General features: G+C 34.0%; 1 protein-coding gene across 2 annotated transcripts in view; it reads left to right on the forward strand.

Annotated features, from left to right (window-relative positions):
• Positions 1-21565, forward strand: part of LOC150093639 (thioredoxin domain-containing protein) — a 115022-nt gene that overhangs the window by 66357 nt on the left and 27100 nt on the right. For both annotated transcript variants that reach the window (XM_090412834.1, XM_090412833.1), the window contains exons 6-7: positions 4362-4487; positions 12919-12955. In XM_090412834.1, the coding sequence (XP_090268960.1) occupies positions 4362-4487; positions 12919-12955 (163 nt within the window). The remainder of the gene's footprint in view (positions 1-4361; positions 4488-12918; positions 12956-21565) is intronic.

Here is a 21565-nt window from a genome sequence, read left to right on the forward strand (position 1 = left end):
CGGTGGTATCTTGTGCCCTTCGATTGGAAAAGGCCTAAGTTCGATTCTCGTCATGACGAGAGGAATCTTTATTTGATTTTTTTCATTTCCAGGTGAGCAAGCTGATCTCATGTTCTGATAGCAATTTTTTTTTTTTTTGAGCCTCTGTAAGTCAGCTGGTATAGACGAAGCCCTTTGGTCGGAAAGACCTGGGTTCGATTCCAGTCCGTGACGAATTTTTTGGGCGACCTGGTTTAGCCGAGTGGTTAGCTATCCACTCTCCAGTCAAAAGGCTGCATGTTCGAATCCTGCCATGTGCATGGATGTTTGTGATTGTCTGTAAAAATACTAGTGGTGGTGGTCGGCAGAAGATGCTGATGGTGTAGATGATGAAACGTAGTTGTGGTTGGTAGAGACGGAGAGTTGTAGAGTAGATGCCCTCCTTCGATGAGTCTTAAGACTCCCTGGAGGTCTTATGTAATAATAATAATAAGAAGAAAAGTCTCACTGACTATGTTATTGTTGTTGACAGTGATGATTTCCCACTGGTGCAGGACACCAGAGTGTACAGAGGATTTGAAATTGGAAGTCATCACCATCTAGTTTTGAACTGGATAAAATTGAATTTCATATTGAAAAGAAGACCATGTAAGAAAGTTTTAAAGCAAATAAAAGTTGAGCTGCTCTCAGATGTGAACTGTAGACTAAAATACAGAAATATTATTGAAAAGAAAATGAAAGAGTTTGAGAACAGGAATCAAACCTTGGAGATTCAGTGGCAAACTCTGAAGAAAACATTGATTGATTCTGCCAGAGAGGCATGTGGCGAGGTGTTCTGCAAGGATAGAAAAATCAGAACTCCATGGTGGACACAGGAAGATAAAGACGCAGTGAAGAAAAAGAAGAAAGCATATCAAAAGCTCCTGGCAAATAAGTCAGCTTGTGCTTTTAGAGAATACAGAGACAAATATAAGAAAGCTAAACAAAAGTCATGGGAGGACTTTGGCAAGAACATAGAAAATAAATATCAAGAAGGTGGCGAGATATTCTGGAGGTTGTTGAAGAAGCTCGGAAATGGAGGAAAAAGTGCTGTAAAAGTAATTAGAGATGATAAAGGTGACATGAAAACAGGAGAAAAAGATATCCTCGAAGTATGGAGTAATTACTTTGAAAAATTGCTAAATGAAACAAGCAGTGATGACAGCGCAATGGTAAAAAACACTGACCAGGCATGCAGTCAGGAATACATATCCATACTTGAAGTAGAAAAAAGCCATCAAAAGCCTGAAATGTGGAAAGGGCAGGAGTAGATGATATTCGACCAGAAATGCTGAAGTATGGAGATATAAAAGTCTTAGTGGCTGCACTGCATAGTTCAGAAGGCCCGGATAAAGAATTCCAGTTGATTGGAGTTGAGCTCTCATAGTACCATATATAAAAATTGAATGAAACTGAATATGAGAATTACAATGGTATTTCACTACTGAGTGTTCCTGGTAAGATATATGCAAGTATACTTGAGAAACGTTGAGAAGGATTGTGGAAGAGAATTTGTGAAGAATAAGCTGGATTCAGACCAAATAGAGGCGGCCAGGATGAGATTTTCACTTTACGACAGATAGTTGAGAAATCTTGGGAATGTAACAAAGATGTGTATTTAAGTTTTGTAGATCTGAAAAAGGCATATGACAAGGTGCCAAGAGAGAAGCTATTCAAAACGCTACAGTTGTATGGTGTCGGTGGGGCATTATATCAAGCAATACTTAGTCTTTATTTGAGTTTTAAGTCGGTGGTTAAAACTGAAGGAAGGAATTTCAGAAAAATGGTTTGATTTTAAATCTGATGTCAGTCAAGGATGTACGTTATTCCTGCAGTTATTCTTTATCTATATGGATCACATTATGAAGGAAAGTGGGTATTAAATCTGATATCAAAATTGGAGATGTTAATGTCAGCCCTTTGCTTTATAAAAATGATGTTATACGTCTAAATAAATCTGCTACAAGTCTGAAGATTCCCTGACTAAATTGAATAACTGTTGTAATAGATATGGTATGAAGGTCAACATTAAAAGGATAAAGACAATGAAAATAGGCCAAAACATTGAAAATATCAACTGCATTGTGAATGGAGAACCTATAGAACATGTAAAACATTTCAGCTACTTAAGCACAATTTTTAATGAAGATGGTAAATTAAGGGTATAGGTATTATTTCTGGGAAATTCCCATGTTACTCCTCTTAAAAACTTTTATTTTTACAGTGATTTTTGCCTATTTTCGTTTAGGAGTGTCCCTTATTTTAAATACATTGGTTTTTTACTCAAGAATTCTTATAGCATTATAAGTATATTTTAAGGGTAAATATATGCAGACTAATAGACGAAGAAATTTTGCACATACCTTGTTAGGATGTCTTCGTTCTCCATACTTCTGCTGTTAAAGGCGGTGGGGGGGGGGGTATTATATTCCTTAAATATAATAATATATATATTATTATATTTAAGGGCGCTTCTTCGGGGAAAGGTTTTATGGGAAACGGGGTGGGGGGGAAGGTTTATGGGAAACTGGGTGGGGGGTGGGGCTTTAACTGGGTGCTAGCCGTTTCGATTGTGCTATTGTCATCGGAACATTTCGGGATAAGTGTAGGGCTATGTCATGACGGCTTGGTGTATCTGCTTTAATTAACGTCCACCGACTCTACCTAATTTCCGAGATTTGAAAGCTCCACAACATAAAAATTAGGTCACGACTCTGACCAGTAAGCGATAACACAAGCTCCCCTAAAGCAGCTACACCAAGCTGTTATGGCATAGCCCTACACTTTATGACGATAGCACAAGCGAAACGACTCGCACCCCATTAACGCTCTCTCCCTCTCCTGTTTCCTATAAAACTCTCCTCCAAAGAAGTGCCCTTAAATATAATAATGTATGTATGTATGTATATATTATTTTAAAAAAACTTGGGTTTTCTAATTAATCTTCCCGCTTTGCCTCCCTCCCCATGTTTCCTAATCCTGCCCCCTTTAACAGCCTAACAGCAGAAGTATGGAGAATGAAGACATCCTAACATCCAAACAAGGTATGTGCAAAATTTCTTCCTCTATTAGTCTGCATATATTTACCCTTAAAATATACTTATAATACCCTAAGAATTCTCGAGTAAAAAGCTAATGTATTTAAAATAAGAGACACTCCTAAACCGAAACAGGTAATAATAGCTGCAAAAATAATGGTAAAGTAAATATGGAAATAGACAACAGAATCAACAAAACTAGTATGGTTGTAAGTCAACTAAATAAATTTATATCGAATAAGAGAGAAATTAGTCAAAACACTAAATTAGCTGTATACAAGACAGTATTCAAACCAATTTTAACTTATGGATCTGAGAGCTAGGTTCGAAGTGAAACACTTGACCAAAGACTAGGGACTGCAGATATGAGAGTCCTGAGAAAGATTAGGGGAATGAACAGATGGCATCACTGGCAATATCATATTAAAAACAAGGATATTAGGAAAGCATCCAGGAATGCATTAGCAGAGCTAATCTCAGGTGGTATGGTCACTTAAGCAGAATGGGAGAGGAAAGATTAGCAAAACAAATGTTTTCTGCCAGGTTAGCAGGAAAAAGACCTAGAGGAAGACCAAGATATAGGTGGATTGATACAGTAAAAAGTGCCTTAAAAGACAGAAATATAAGACCTGATAATATTGAAGTCTTTGCAGGTAAGACTGATTTGGAGCTAAATTGTAGGAAGTTAGTAATGGTGTAAATTTTTCATGTAGTACTATCATATCCTGTATACCCCTTGAGGGTGCATGTCAGGAATTGGATGATGATGATTAAAACCTATTATACAATTTAAGAGTAAGTTGGACTCATCCAGGAGTAGCAGGGTTTCACCCCTCCCTGGAATGTTGGGGTTTCATTCTGTATGATATGTTGATATAATGATCAGTTGATCAAATGAGTGCCTCAAATAAAATTGACAAGAAAATTCCCTCAGGAAGACCTGAACATGATACAGCCAATGATTGAGGTAGATGGGGAAATCTGATGATGAGAACATTAGACCTAAGTGCTCCATTAAGCTGTTAAAGAAGATGTATAACCTGCAAATTAAGAAGAGAACACATGTGAATTACAGACATATATTTGCTTCATAACCTTAGTTGTCGAGGCAAATATGACCAATAGTTAGACAGTTACTATAATTGTAAACTGTTATAAGATTACAATTGCCTACATATCTATATATACAAATAATAAAAAATGGCTTTTAATATTTTAAAAAAAAATTAACATTGCAGGTATTTTTCTCTTATTACATATTTTTAAAATACAAATTTAGAAGTCACTATTTTTTTTTTCTTTTAGATTTCATCTAGGTAAAATGTACAATTATGGCCTTTCTGATATTAATATAGCTAACCTGAAGCGATTTGCAAAAGGATGGTATAGGAACTCTAAAGCTGTGCCAGTACCAGTTCCTCTGTCTCCATTGTAAGTATTTAAGAAAGATAGTATTCAGCCTAATTAGAACTTTGTAGTAGTCATTCAGAGAAATTTAAAAAAAAAATCTGTACCATCAGCGAGGTTTAGACATGATTTTCATACAATTAATGTTGCAATATCATACAACATACAGCAGCCACATAGCAATAATTTCTTGAACCTTTCAGATTGCATCTTGCGAGATTAAATCAAATTCTTCAGTGTGTGTGTGTGTGTGTGTGTGTAGACATGCAAAGAACAGCTGTACACTATTCTTAGAGTACTTAATCAAAAACATTTGTGCAGTTTAAGTACTTTGTAGATAAGAAAATATGTTATAAAAATAGTAAATTATTACATGAGATGACTTAGAGATACACACATGAGTTTACTAACCACTGACATCATTAAATAAAGTAACACCTATGATATTTAATCATGAGGCAATAAATAATTTTTATACTTTCTATCTCTTTGTATATTATAAAGAATGCTGCTAGATGACCTCAGTCATCTGTGAGATAACTGTTGAAGAGTTAGTCATCTCATATGAAAACATTCTAATGCATTTTTTCCCCTATGCAGTTTTTTTTTAATTTGATATTATACTATTTATCCAAGAATAACAAATGGATACAAAAGAAGTACAGAGAAATGACAGACAAACATTTTGGAAAAGGATGTCTGTACTAAATACTATCATTTTCTACATAAAGTTCCAGCTGCTTAACTGGGAGCCAGCTGAGAAATATTATTATTCAGGAATTCCATGAAGTAACAAGACTCATTGCAGGAGAGCCATCTTAGATGATAGTCGATCAATCATACCATTCATTAAATCCACTCACCATCCAGTTAAGTAATGCATTCCATCAGGGGCAAATGCTGGTCTTGAAATTCATGCTTGCTCTTGTTATCATTCAGGGAGTGAGAGGTGTGATTGAAATCTGATTATCGGAATAATGAATTACAGGTAACCCTCGTATAATGAGGATGTTAGGTTCCATAGAAATGCCGCGTTATAAAAATATATTTTTATTTAATTCAGGTAATTCATGTAAGTTAAGAAAACATCAACTATGACACAAATATATAGTATAAAGATTTACAAATTGCAATTAAGCTTCATTGCTCGTAATGCATAAATCTTTTAGGCAAAATAAAAATAAGTGCATATTTTAATCTTTCATAGCACGAGGATTTTAGGATCCGTTAATAAACATTAGTTTTGCCATGTAATCACCTGATGTATCACTACAAAACAGTAGAATAATTCTGTCTTTGGAAACTTTGAATCCAGGAGCTGATCTTTCATTTTTCGAAATATAGGTGCGTTTTGACATATTTTTCCAATATAACCCCGATTCATCAGCATTGAACACTTGGTCTGCATTATAAATGTTTATAAACTTTGAGAGTTTTTTGTTTAATAAGATTTCCATCCAAAGGAATTTTATTTTGAGTGCATTTAAGTCACGCAATGAAAAATATATGAAAAGATAAAGGGTTACTACAATTTCTAGACCGTTTTTTTCTCAAAACCACGTTGTATAAGTACCACGTTGAACAAGGGTTACTACAATTTGTAGACCGCATTGTATAAGTACCACGTTATTGGTTACCTGTACTGACCATTTAAAATAATATGTTTAGAAATTTATGTACATTTAATCATACAGATAGAATATCATTTGTAAAATAAATGTTATATCTTTTTCAATTTAGCTACGTGAATACAAATTCTACCCTACGGTTCTTCTTTATGAACTGATCAATAACATCATAAAAAGTTGGTTGTAACTTAATTTTCCCAAGCAACATGCACACTTGTAAAGGCTGCAGAAGCTCACTGGCTAGAGCTACGTTGACTGCATATGGCCTGTGTTTAAGCAACAGAGTGAGATGATGTGAAATAGCTATGCGTGCACATGAAATCGCAGTGCTGCTGCGAGGACCTGTAAGCTCCTACGAGCAAGCCAAGGTAGCTTTGACTAGACGAGCAAGCATCAGCCTTCGATACACACCGCAAATCTTAATTATTGCCGTGCAAGCTTAAGACATCTTCTTGCTACAAAAATAAAACCCAAAATGGAATGCTTAATGAAAAGAGATGGCATGCTGTTGATAGAAAAGGAATCTATCTTGCTTGTGCAGAGATGCAAGAGGGAAATAGTGGGTGGTTTTGAGGCAGTATGATGTGAGATAGGCGATTTGAATGAAATGTGATGTTGCTATAGACCTGGTAATATGGAGGGTAGTGACCATGAAATGTATAAGCAAATAGGAAAAGGGTAATGATTATGGGCGATTTTAATTTTGGCAGTATAGATTGTGATGACAGGATAGCATCTTAGAACTAAAGAAAATTAATTTATCCATTCGAATTAAGTGAATATTGAATCCAACATTATTTCATAGCCGAATATAGAGACTGTAAAAGTTTTGGCGGATACAAGTGTATGCCAACTTTTCATGACAGGGCAACTCGTAGTAAAGGTGGAGCAAACTCCGATCACTGTCCTTTAGTATTTTCTCATAATGTAAAACACATCTTCTAGGAGATGTATGATGTTATACATTATGGGGGGAGGGTCACTACCCAGACCTGTTTCGACCTTTTTGGAGGTCTCATCAGTGGGAGCTAGACCAAGAATACTCAGGATGAAGTGATGCAGAACTTGTACTTTACGAGTTACTAAAATAAAAGGTGTCACATTACAAAAGGCACCAAAAATTACTGAAAAAGAGAGCCAAAAGGCTTCACTTTGGCAATGCAAAATTATTTAAATTAAGTGGATATTGAATCCAACATTATTTCATAGCCGAATATAGAAACTACAAGAGTTTCATGCTGAATATAGAGACTCAGAATATAGAGTATTGCAGAAGTGAAGCCTTTTGGCTCTCTTTTTCAGTAATTTTTGGTGCCTTTAGTAATGTGACACCTTTTTTAGCAACTCGTATCATAAAGTACCAGTTCTGCATCACTTCATCCTGAGTATTCTTGGTCTAGCTCCCACTGATGAGACCTCAAAAAAGGTCGAAACCGGTCTGGGTAGTGACCTCCCCCCATAATGTATAACATCATACATCTCCTACGAGATGTGTTTTACATTATGGGAAAATACTAAGGACAGTGATCGGAGTTTGCTCCACCTTAGTATGAGTTGCCCTGTCATGAAAGGTTGGCATACGCTTGTATCTGCCGAAACTTTTATAGTCTCTATATTCAGCTATGAAATAATGTTGAATTCAATATCCACTTAATTTGAATAATTTTGCATTGCCGAAGTGAAGCCTTTTGGCTCTCTTTTTCAGTTAATTTATCCAGTTTTTGATGGACAGCTACCTCAGGCAGTATATAAGAGAGGGTACGCAAGGTGCAAAGGTCTTGGATTTGATAATCTTCCTCTAGTTGATGAGAGTGACCATGAAGTGATTCCCTGAGTGGTTGCCAGCCATGCGAAGACTTCTGTGAGGAAAGAATGTATGTGGAACTATAGCCCAGCTTACAGCTGATGCATGGAATGAGGAGTTGGGTGTAAAGGAGATCAATGCTGCAATAGTAAATGAGCAGTTCATTAAAGTATTTTATCCTTGTGAATGTGATATCATATTGAGAACATCAGAAAGTAGGGAGGAGAGACTGAGTGACTGAACAAGCGGTATATGGGGAATTGAGCATAGTTGATATATCACCACATATTTTGAGGGAATGTGCCAGGGAGTTGACATCATACTTAGTATACTTGTTTAATATGAGTCTTATATTGGGTCAAGTTCCAAAGGAGTGAAAGGAAGGAAGATTTTGCCACTTCATAAGGAGGTGTCAGAACTCAAGCTTCAAATCATAGGCTAATCTGTGTGTGTGTGTGTGTGTGTGTGTGTGTGTGTGTGTGTGTGTGTTAGAGAGGTTAGTGAGAACTACAATCCAGAATTGGGTTGACAATGGTGGTATTATCTTTGATGGGCGGCACAGATTTGCATAAGGAAAGTCTTAGTAATCTGTTTACTTATTACAATAAGATGACAGATGCATGGGATATGGATACACAGTTGTATACTTTAGATTTTATAAAGCTTTGATAGATTGCCTCATGATAAGTTGATAGTTAAATTAGAACAGATGGGGATTGTATATTAGATTAAAGATTGCTCTCTGATAAGTATTAGCAAGTTATGTACTGAGGAGGAAAATCACTAGTAGTGTGCCTCAGTGGTCTGTTTTAGGGCCATTGCATTTTAATTTGTAGGTTTATGATATTGAGGAAGGTTTGAATGGGGGATATACAGTTGTTTGCAGATGATGCTAGTTGGGAAAATCTACGAAAAATAGAGCAAATCTTGTGTCTTTACAAGAGGACTTGAATAAACTGAGTGAATGTACACAGAAGTAAGGTTGCCAGTTCAGTGTTGCAAAGTGTAATGTTTTAAAATTTGGAAAACAAAGACAAGATGCAGAGTATGCACTAGTGGGGATATATATATTGGAGGAGGTGCAGAAATAAGAGATCTGGGTGTGACGGTGGATAGGGATCTAAAATTTAGAGGACATGTTTCTAAAATTGAGGACAACACAAAGAATTCTGGCAATGATGCAGAGGACACTGACTTGTAAAGCGAGTCTGGTTCCATTGTATATGCATTGATTAAGCTACATATGGACAACTGTGCACAGATTTAGTCACCTGGTTTTCAAATGAATGAAGAGGTATTGGAAAGGGTCCAGAAGTGATTGACTAAGGTGGTTTTGGCCTTTGGAATGTCAAGTATGCAATTTGTAGAGTCTAGTGGATAGGAGGAGGGAGGGGGCGATATGATAGAGACATATAAGTTGGTAAGGGGTTTTTAATAATGTTGAGGTTTTTCATACGATGTTGGGAGAGAGGTGGAGAACAAGAGGTCATTCTTAGATGCTCTATGAGGTGTAAGCAAAGGAGTGAGCAGCAGGATTTTTGCATGGAGAGTGGTGAATGATTGGAATGCATTGCCTGAGATTGTGGTGTCTGCAGATAATGTGAATGTATTTAAGGTATGGTATGAAGAGCTGTGTGTATGATTGGGGGACCTCCCAATTGAATCTTTTGACTCCATGGGGATCTGCGAATAATAGTTAGCCATTAATATCTGGCATCACTGGAAAAGACCGTAACATTCTTAAATATTAATCGTGTAAACAGAGCTAATCTGAGATTATATGGACACCTGAACAGAACGGAACAAGCATTTGAACAAAAATGCCTTGAAAAGAAAACCAAGATATAGATTTGTTAATGCAGTTCAAACGCTTAAGTCAGAGACCTCACAAATAGTCAACCAATTTGAAATTGATTGTTTTCAAGTTCAAATAATGGAACATTTTTTGTTTACACTGCTTGAAAGTATAGACAGATGTATAATTCCATAAATTAATATTAATAAAAATGATAGATCAGTGATGAAGAAAATTATATATCATCAAATTCCTGATATATATATCCTCAAGGGGTGTACAGGATATGATAGTACTACATGAAAAATGACATCATTACAAACTTCCTACCTACAATTTTCCTCCAAATCAGTCTGTTACCTGTCAAGACTCTAACATTATCAGATCTAATATTTCTATCTTCTAAGGCACTTTTTACTGTATCAATCCACCTAAATCTTGGTCTTCCTCTGGATCTTTATCCTGCCAACCTGGCAGAGAACACTTGTTTTGCTAATCTTTTCTCTCCCATTCTGTTTAAGTGACTATACTATCTCAGATTAGTTCTGCTAACGCATTCCTGGATGCTGATAATGTCAAGTTCTTTCCTAATATCCTCGTTTTTAATGTGATATTGCCATCAATGCCATCTTTTCATGCTCCTAATCTTTCTCAGGATTCTCATATTCTGCAGTCTCTAGTCTTTGGTCAAGTGTTTTACCTCTGACCCAGCTCTCAGATCCAAAAGTTAAAATTGCTTGAATACTGTCTTGTATATAGCTAATTTAGTGTTTTGGCTAATTTCTCTCTTATTCCATATAAATTTATTCAGTTGACTTCCCACCATACCAGCTCTGTTGATTCTGTTGTCTATTTCCATATTTAATTTGCCATCTTCACTAAAAATCGTGCCTAAGTAGCTGAAATCTTTTACTTGTTCTATTGGTTCTCCATTCACAATGCAGTTGATATTTTCAATGTTTCTGCCTATTTTCATTGTCTTTGTCTTTTTAATGCTGACCTTCATACCATATCTGTTACAACAGTTATTCAATTTAGTCATTGAATCTTGCACACTTGTAACGGATTTATTTAAAAGTATAACATCTGCATAAAGCAAAGAGCTGAGATTAACATTTCCAATTTTGATATCATGTTTAATAATACTTTCCTTCATATTGTGATCCATATAGATAATGAATAACAGAGGGGATAATGTACATCCTTGTCTCACACCAGATTTAACATTAAACCATCTTCCTGTACTTCCTTCAATTCTAACTGCTGACTTACAACTCAAATAAAGACTAAGTATTGCTTTATATAATGTCCCATTGACACCATATAACTGTAGCGTTTCAAAGAGCTTCTCTCTTGGCACCTTGTCATATGCCTTTTCCAGATCTACAAAACTTAAATACAGTTCTTTGTTATATTCCCATGATTTCTCCGCTATCTGTCGTAAAGTGAAAATCTGATTCTGACAGCCTCTATTTGGCCTGAATCCAGCTTGTTCTTCACCAAGCTTCTCCACAATCCTTCTCAACCGTTTCTCAAGTATTGTAGCATATATCTTACCAGGAACACTCAGTAGAGAAATACCTTTGTAATTTTCACATTCAGTTTTATTTCTCTTGCTAAATGAAACAAGCAGTGATGACAGCACAATGGTAAAAAAAAACACTGACCAGGCATGCAGTTAAGAATACATATCCATACTTGAAGTAGAAAAAAGCCATTATATATGGGTACTATGAGATCTCTACTCCAATCATCTGGAATTCGTCCCTCTGTCCAGGCCTTCTGAACTATGCAGCGCAGCCACTGTAAGACTTTTATATCTACTTTTATATCTATTTTTATCATCTACTCCTGCTACCTTTCCACATTTCAGGCTGTTGATCGCTTTTTTCTACTTCAAGTATGGATATGTATTCCTGACTGCATGCCTGGTCAGTGTTTCTTACCATTGTGCTGTCATCACTGCTTGTTTCATTTAGCAATTTTTCGAAGTAATTACTCCATACTTCAAGGATATCTTTTTTTCTTGTTTTCATGTCGCCTTTTACAGCACTCTTTCCTCCATTTCTGAGCTTTTTCAATAACTTCCAGAATATCTTGCCACCTTCTTGATATTTATTTTCTATGTTCTTACCAAAGTCATACCAAGACTTTTGTTTAGCTAGTTTTACACATTGTTTAGCTTTCTTACATTTGTCTCTGTATTCTCGAAGAGCACAAGCTGTTTATTTGACAGGAACTTTTGATATGCTTTCTTTTCTTTCACTGCCTCTTTAACTTCTTGTGTCCACCATGGAGTTCTGATTTTTCTATCCTTACAGACAACCTGACCACATGCCTCTCTGGCTGAATCAATCAGTGTTTTCTTCAGGGTTTGCCAATGAATTTCCAAGGTTTGGTTCCTGTTCTCAAATTCTTTCATTTTTTCTTGAATAATATTTGTGTATTTTAGTCTACAGTTCACATCTGAGAGCTGCTTAACTTTTATTTGATTTAAAACTTTCTTACATGTTCTTCTTTTCATATTGAAAAGAAGAACATGTAAGAAATTCAATTTTATCCTGCTCAAGACTAGATGGTGATCACTTCCAATTTCAAATCCTCTGTACACTCTGGTGTCCTGCATCAGTGGGAAAACATCACTGTCAACAACAACAATAACATAGTGGATGAGATTTTTCTTATTCCTTGCCTCTTCTCTCCAGAATATCTTGCCACCTTCTTGATATTTATTTTCTATGTTCTTACCAAAGTCATACCAAGACTTTTGTTTAGCTAGTTAGTTGAATTTGTGCACATTTTTATGTTGGGACATGGTGTTAGTAATAACCAGTCCATGTCCTGAGCAGAAATCCAATTATATATAACTCCATAAAATAATACACAATAAAAATTATTCGTAATTACATTCTAATAAACTTTTGACATGCATCCAAATATGTAGATATTGTTTGCTATAATAGTTTGGGTTCAGGAATAATTTGAATTTTATTTCCTGCATACTCACTATTTATACTCCTTGTACATGCACATTTTTTAAATTGTTTAGATTTTTAGCATAGTATGTGGATTCTTGTCATGGTATATTTCAATGTATTTGTTTTTGAACATTTGAGCATTATTTGTACAGGATAGTGTTGTGATAACTCATTGAATGTTGTTATTTCTATAACTAGAATTATAGTTTTTTTTTTTTTTTTTTTTTTTTTTTTTTTTTTTTTTTTTCAGTGATAAATTGATAGATGCCGCTGTAGACGTGATAAAGGTAAATTTCATAATTTATATATTGCAATTAGATATTTTTAAGTGAATTGAATTCACCTTCTGAAGATTTGAATTGTCTGTTTTAAATAATTCTTTTTGATGTGTAAGGTTCATGTTTTTTTGTTGCACAGATACAAAAAATAAGAGTAGAAAAAACTTGAAGTAAAGTAAAATATTAAGATTAAAAAAAAAAAAAATGTATGATACAAATGATAAACCCATGCTGAATAATACTTTGTATATGTTCAGTTTGTCTGATAATGCCATATATTAGGAGTCATTGAAATTGTTGGATTTCTGGCAAGGTTTTATTACAATGGAAGGCAAAACAAAGTCATCAAGAAATTGACAATTTCATAATAAAGTTCGAAATAGATAGAGCAGATTCTCATTATGGCAAACACCACCATAGCAATCTTGTTGTCTATAATAAACTATGCAAACTACTGAAAAGTCCTAACCAAAGCTCCATAGGTACAATGTTCTGCTAAAGCAAACTGTCCATGATGATAAACTATTTCTGTGTCCTACAAGTTTGCTGTAGTGAGAATCAACTATATTATGTGCTTCAAGCAATACGTATATTCTGGAACAGTAATTACACACCTAGGAATTACTAAAACATTATTTGCTGATTGAAAGTAAAGAATTAGTCTTCTTTACATTTAATAACATTAAATAACACCAAAATAAATCAGGTATTTATTAAGTTGCTGATATTTGAGTAGATTTCAAAAACCAGCATGTTCAGAGCACAAATGCCATAGTACACAAGTATTAACAGTTTGTGTTGCAAACAATTAAAATTGTAAGAAACATGAACTAAAAGTACTGTTTAGGTTTTGTAGTGTTGGATAAACAGAAATTTACTGCTAATGGGTTGGAGTTGATTTTAAATTTATTTTCTCCAAAATTTGTGGTAAGTTAATCTAGCCATTGCCTTACCACATTATTAATTTTGATTGAATATCAATACATAGTGTGATTTAAGTATAATACAAATATATGCACTCACCTCCAGTCATTCAGATGAAGAAATTAATAGTTTGTATGAGGATCTCTTCAACACTATCAGAGAAAGTACTCGTCACTGGAAAATTGTAATAGACAGTTTTAACTGTAAGGTGGGCATAAAACAACAAGGAGAAAGTGCTTTAAGTGTGCAAAGTATGTGCCAAAGAAATGAGAGAGAGAGGACAAAGACTTGTTGAATTTTCAGAAGGTAGAGGTATATAGGAAATATGTTCTTTAAAAAGCAAACTAAATAAAAATGGATGTGGAGATCACCAAATTGAGAAAATTTTAATGAAATTGATTATATTGTGGTAAAGAACATGGAAATACTAGAATATGTATCTGTTATCAATCAGTTTAATTATGATAGTTGATCATAGGCTAGTGAGAGAAAGGATAAAAATAAACATCTAGAGGGAGAGATTTAAATTGTTAATGAAAAAAAAAACCATAATAAACCATAAAGAAAAATTTCAGGAAATAATGGAAGAAAAGTTGAAAGGAAAAGGTTGGTCAATTGGTAGAGCTTCTGCTACTAATGGCTCATGCAAAAAGCTAAACTAGTTTGAGTGCAGTTAGTAGTTATAAGGGGATCAATCATTCGATGCTGTTGGCACACTCTGCCTCGATGAGTCTTTGGACTCCCTGGAGGTGTTACATAATAATAAAAGTATGAATGAATCAAGCTTATCTGATAGAATGGAAGAAATAGCCTCATCAATAATAAAAGTTTGAGAAAATCATTACCAGCAAATAGCACTTCTAGAGAAAAGCTTACTTTACGGACACTTGGTCTAATTTAAAAAAAAAGGGGGGCGGGGAAGAAGAATTAAGGAAAAGGAGACATAGAAGTAACAAAGATAATATCAAATTTGTGGAAATGCAAAAGTTAGAAAAGAAGTCAAAAGTGACATTAGAAATATAATTTAACAATTCAGAACATAATAAAAAAAACAATCTCTGAAAATTATCAAACAAGGGGGGGGGGTATGCAGAAGGACAAAATGGATTCCAAAATTGAAAAATAACCAAAGAATAGTACAATACAATAGAGAAGAAATAATGAAAATATTCAATGAGTTTTATAGGAACCTATACACAGGCAATAAAACAGATACAACTCTATTATATTTAGATGAGGCTGATACAGAACCACCAATCTTGATGGAAACAATTCTGGAACGTCCTCAAGTCAGCAAAGAATAAAAGTCCTGGAGAAGATGGCATATTAGCAAAACACATAAAATCAGGAGATTTACAGTTTTTATTTATAGATTTCACAGTTTTTTTCATAAGATCATATTGATCTGTTCAATAATATTTTAACTACAGAGAAAATTCCATTGTAGTGGCATAAATCCTTGATTACATAAAAAGGGCAGCAGAGATGATATCAGTAACCATAAGCCATCAGTTTGCTATCAGAACTTTACAAAAATGTTTATATTAATTATATTAAATTGGACCACAAGGTTTTCAGATGATGCACAGCCATATGAACAAGCAGGATTCAGAGCAAGTCTACAATAGATCATATCCAAACTACTATTAAGCAAGTAATAGAAAAAAGCAAATAAATATAATCTTCCTACATATTTAGCATTCATAGATTTGAAAACGCCTTTGATTCCTTATATCAAGGATGATGCACAACAGTATGAACAAGCAGGATTCAGAGCAAGATTCTCTACAATCGATCATATCCACCCTATTGACTAAGTAATAGAAAAAGCAAATGAATATAATCTTCCTGTATACTGTGTTTGCAGATTTTGAAAAAGCCTTTGATTCTGTATATCCTTCAGAAATGATAAACAGCTTAAAACAACAAGCCATTCCAACAAAGTATATCTGATTATTAAAATCTGTATATGAAAACTCAACAGCCAGTATAAAGCTAGAACATCAGGGAAAGGTATTTGGAGAGGAGTAAGGCAAGCAGATCCTATATTACCCAAATTGTTTTTTGCTACATTAGAAGTCTTTAGGAAAGTATCATGGGAGAACTATGGAATTGGCTTAAATGGGGAAAAAAAAAAAAATCTCGTCCACCTATTTTGCAGATTTTTTTTTGTCTATGTGGTTCCCACCCACAAAATGTTATTAGTAAACATTTTGTTAGTTATAATTAGTTACAGTACATTTGTACTGTAAGTGGATTAAGGATTTTTTCCCCCATTTTTATATATATATTTTTTATTTATTTTTATATAGTCTGGAAGACACCTTGCTCTAGGACCAAACATTGAACTTTTTTCAAGCCTCCAATAAGTGAGGCAGTGATCTTATACTGGGCGATCAAATTCATCTCCTACCTAAAGATAATCACAAACATCCATACCCCTGGTGGGAATCAAACCTGTTCGCTGGAGAGCGAGTATGCTAACCTCTAGGCCAACCAGGCCAGCAAGATGACATTGTTCTTTAGCAAAAATAAAGAAACTCAGGAAATGTTAAACTAACCTTGATAGAGATAGCAGGAAAAAAGTTTAAAGATTAATCTAGCTAAAACCAAACTGAGGACAAATTTAGATCATACCAAACTAAAATTAACAGTAATTGTATTGAAATTGTGGAGGATTAGTTTCAAGGAAAATCAAGAGTCATCTAATTAGTTTCAAGGAAAAACAAGATAAGTAGAAGAATTACGTAAGAAAACAAAACATTTTGGTTGTATAAATATTACTTGTTAGGATATTTACCTATATGCCTTAAAAGAAAGCTCTTTAATATATGCTTTATTTCACTGTCTACCTATAGAAGTGAGACATGGGTGACAACTAAAAAACAGGATGATAGGTTGCATGTTGCCCAAAGAAGCTTGGAGAGAAGAATGCTCCACAAAACAAAAAGGGATAGAATAGGAAATACTAGAATTAGAGAGAGAGAGATGACTGGAGGAGTAGATGATATTGCGAAGCATGTAAGTGGAGATGGGCTGGACATATTAGTAGACTGCCAGATGAAAAGTGGACAAAATTAAGCACTGAGTGGATAACAAGAGAAGGAAAGGTCGTCAAAGAAAAAATGGAGGTATGATCAACAAAGATTTGACATGAGATGGTGGACATTGGCTGAAAACAGAACTGGAAAGTTAAGGAGGAAACCTGTATCCAGAAGTGCCCTGTTCGTGTGATCGAGCCTACTATGGACAGACAGGAAGAACTGTGGACATCTGCCTCAGTTAACATAAAATATACATCCGGCACTATTGCTATGGCAAGTCAGGTCTAGCAGACCATGCCTTGGATACCCCTGCACACAGGATCAATTGGAAAACAAAAGTACTGCACAGAAGTTGTTATAAATCAGAGAGATTGTTCTTAGAATCAACAAAGCCCTGAAGCATATTCCAAACCTCAACAAGAATGGCTGTATAAATTTGCCAAAGATTTGGGAGACAGTCATTTTAAGACCTAATTAATACCTGCTTTCTCTGTGTTTTTCAACATAGGGGTGCCTAATTAGGACTTTAGTCTTTGTGTTGTACATTACAATTGTTCAAACTAGTCCCATTGTTATACTGGATTGTTGTTTTTTCTTGTACTGTAACAAACGGTTTTGGTGCTCTTGAAGATGCTGGATATAATATCAATGAAATAACAGCAATAAGTTAATAAATAGTTATTTTCTTTTGTTCTCATCTATACTGTTAAAATTAATCAACATGTACGATGAACATATAAGGCGTTGTATATGTTATGAATATATCATCATTATCATTGTACTTTTCATGGATTTTGGTCTACAATGGTCTGTTCCCACCTCAGAAGTCTTCGTTGAATCACTTTAGAGGTTGAATCTTTCTTTTTCCTAATGGTTTGTAATTTAATACTTGTTTTGGTAATATTTTTGTTTTCATCCCTTAAACATTCCATCCATCATCATCAAATTCCTGCCATGTACCCTCAAGGGGTATATAGGATATGATAGTACTACATGAAAAAATTACATCATTACTAACATCCTATCTACAATTTTCCTCCAAATCAGTAATTATCAGATCTTATATTTCTATCGTCTAAGGCACTTTGTACCGTATCAATCCACCTATATCTTGGTCTTCCTCTGGGTCGTTTTCCTGCCAACCTGGCAGAGAACACTTGTTTTGCTAATCTTTCCTCTCCCATTCTATTTAAGTGACCATACCACCTGAGATTAGCTCTGCTAACGCATTCCTGGATGCTGACAATGTCAAGTTCTTTCCTAATATCCTCTTTTTTAATATGATATTGCCATTGATGCCGTTCACGCCTCTAATCTTTCTCAGGACTCTCATATCTGCGGTCTCTAGTCTTTGGTCAAGTGTTTTACTTCTGACCCAGCTCTCGGATCCATAAGTTAAAACTGGTTTGAACACTGTCTTGTATACAGCTAATTTAGTGTTCCAACTAATTTCTCTATTATTCCATATGAATTTATTCAATTGACTTCCCACCATACCAGCTTTGTTGATTCTGTTGTCTATTTCTATATTGAATTTACCATCTTCAGTAAAAATCGTGCCTAAGTAGCTGAAATGTTTTATTTGTTCCACAGGTTATCCATTCACAACACAGTTGACATTTTCAGTGATTCTGCCTGTTTTCATTGTCTTTGTCTTTTTATTGCTGACCTTCATACCATATCTATTACAACAGTTATTCAATTTAGTCAGAGAATCTTGCAGACTTGTAGCAGATTTATTTAGAAGTATAACATCATCCGCATAAAGCAAAGAGTTGACATTAACACTTCCAATTTTGATATCATGTTTAATACCACTTTCCTTCATAATGTGATTCATATAGATAATGAATAACAGAGGGGATGATGTACATCCTTGTCTCACACCAGATTTAACATCAAACCATTTTTCTGAAATTCCTTCCTTCAGTTTTAACCGCTGACTTAAAACTCAAATAAAGACTAAGTATTGCTTGATATAATGCCCCATTGACACCATATAACTTTGGCGTGTCGAATAGCTTTTCTCTTGGCACCTTGTCACATGCCTTTTCCAAATCGACAAAACTTAAATACAGATCTTTGTTATATTCTCATGCTTTCTCGACTATTTGTCGTAAAGTGAGGATCTGATCCTGACAGCCTCTATTTGGCCTGAATCCAGCTTTTCTTCCACAATTCTTCTCAATCGTTTCTCAAGTATACTTGCATAGATCTTGCCAGGAACACTTAGTAGGGAAATACCTCTGTAATTCTCACATTCAGTTTTATTTCCCTTTTTATATATGGGTACTATGGGAGCTCTACTCCAATCATCGGGAATTCGTCCGTGTCCAGGCTTTCTGAACTATGCAGTGCAGCCACTGTAAGACTTTTATACCACCATACTTAACATCTTAACAAGTTGCACACTGTCTTAATTGGTTTGAAAGTTACTCTTATTTCATATGGTTTGAGAAGTGTTGTAATCTTCTGTGAGATTGTCCCAGCATAAGGAATGGCAATGGAAGATTTGTATTGAGTTTCTTTGGGTTGCTGTTGGGAGGGTTGGAGAAAAGTATCCGTTGAATTAAATTTTTTGGATAGCCATTGTCTTTCAAGGTTTCTGATATGTGAGTTAATTCATCCTTGAGAGTTTTTTCTCTTCTGTTATGATGCGAGTAGCTCTATTTTTGAGCATATGTGTGAACTTTTGACATATATGGTGTGATATATCTCAGCTAGATTCCAGCCAGTGTGAGTCAGTTTGCGGTAAACTGTTTTGTAATTAAGGTGTCTAAAAATGTTAATTTTCTATCTTCTCAATTTCTAAGGTGAAATTGAGAGAGATAGAAAATTAACTGTTTTTGAACTTTATTTTTTGATGGAAAGAGTTTATCTTGCAGCTTCTGTGTTTCTCCATATGATGAAAATGTCATTGACATATCTCCACCAAAGAACTGGTTTTGAGTCTAATTGTGAAAGAATGTCTTTTTCTAGTTTCACCATAAATAAATCTGCACTGGGGTGGGGTGGGGGGGAATAGAGGGCTATCCATAGCAAGACCGGCTAATTGTTTTGAATATTGTTCCATTCCATTTGAAGAAATTTGATTAAAGGTATTGTATACTTTAATCTAATTTGTTTTTGAGCTAGATTAAGTTTAAATACAGAGTTAATTACACCTGTTATTTTTAAATATTTTGCAATTTTTATCTTTTTCTTTTTCTTATCTTTTTCATATGTAATCATACATCCTAAGTAGTTAAATCAATTCACCTGTCCTAAAATTTTGTTATGTATTACTATTTTAGTTCTTATTAGATTTTGTTTTTTCCTTTAAAAGAAATTGTTTTTTATTTTTCCATTGATATTATCATTCCATAATCTTTGGCTATCTCATTTAAATTTAAAATATCTTTCTGTAAGTTATCTTCAGAATTTGTAATTATTATTTGATCATCAGCAAAAAGGAGAGTGTTTAAGTTTACAGTAGGAGAAAGTTTAATCCCTTGATGGGAATTTTTATTCCATTTTATTATTATTTCATTTAAATAAATATTAAAAAGAGTTGCTGAAAGGGGTCAAGGGATTATAAAGGGGTCATCCTTGTCGGATCCTTGATTTATCTCTTCTGGATATGATATTTGTATTTGATTATTTTCATATATACTTATGATAGCTTTTAGAATATTATTTGCTATTTGTCTTTTCTTTTAATATGTTAAATAATATACTTTTTTTTAACGTTATCAAATGCTTTTTTAGAATCAATAAATGTAATGTGTTTCTAAATTGTATTTTCTTCTTTTCTTTATTATCAATTTTAGGCAAAAGGCCAGTTCTATACATAATCTTCCTTTTCTAAATCCATTTTGTACTTCTAAAATAAAGCCTTCAGAATATTTTATTAGGTTATTTAAAATTCTGGTATATATTTATATATATCAGAATATATATTTTATAACAGGAATTTACAATACTTATATCTCTATAGGTTTTTGGATCATCTCTATTATCTTTTTTAAAAATAGGGATCACTATTGCTATTTTCCATTCTATTAGTGGGTTACTTGTGGAATAGATTTTATTTAAAACTAATAAGACTTTTTATTAGTTTTAATTTTAATTTTATTTTAAATTTTATAATGAAACTTTAAACCTTATTCCTGCATATTTATATAATTCTAAACCTAACTTATCTTCTCCAGGTGATTTTCCAATTCTTGTTTCTTTCAACTGATTTCTAATTATTCTTTAGTTATTTCTGTTTCATTTTCATTGAATGTTTGCCAGTTATCTTTTTTAAAATATTTGTCTATCCACAATTCTGTATAGAAATTTAGAAATTACTCAGATTTCAATTTGGTGTTTCATTTTATGCTTTCTTTATTATCTGTACTTAAATGTTTCAAAATCTTACGTACATTGGGTATTATTCTATGTACATCATGTTCTAACTTAGAAACAAATTTGTTCCATGATTCTCTGTCTTTTTCTGACTTCTCTTTTAGCTATGGGTCTTATTCTTTTATACTCCATGAATATATGGGAATAAGATTGCATGAATTATTGATATATTACTTTGGGATCAGGGGATGTAATTTTATGAATATATGGAATAGTATTCTAGCTTTCTGGATATTGCCAAAGACAGAAGATATCTTTAAGG

The sequence above is a fragment of the Typopeltis vanoorti genome, chromosome 23 (genome assembly GCF_054136105.1).
Source record: "Typopeltis vanoorti isolate ZY-2024b chromosome 23, IOZ_Tvanoo_1.0, whole genome shotgun sequence".
NCBI lineage: Eukaryota > Metazoa > Arthropoda > Arachnida > Uropygi > Thelyphonidae > Typopeltis > Typopeltis vanoorti.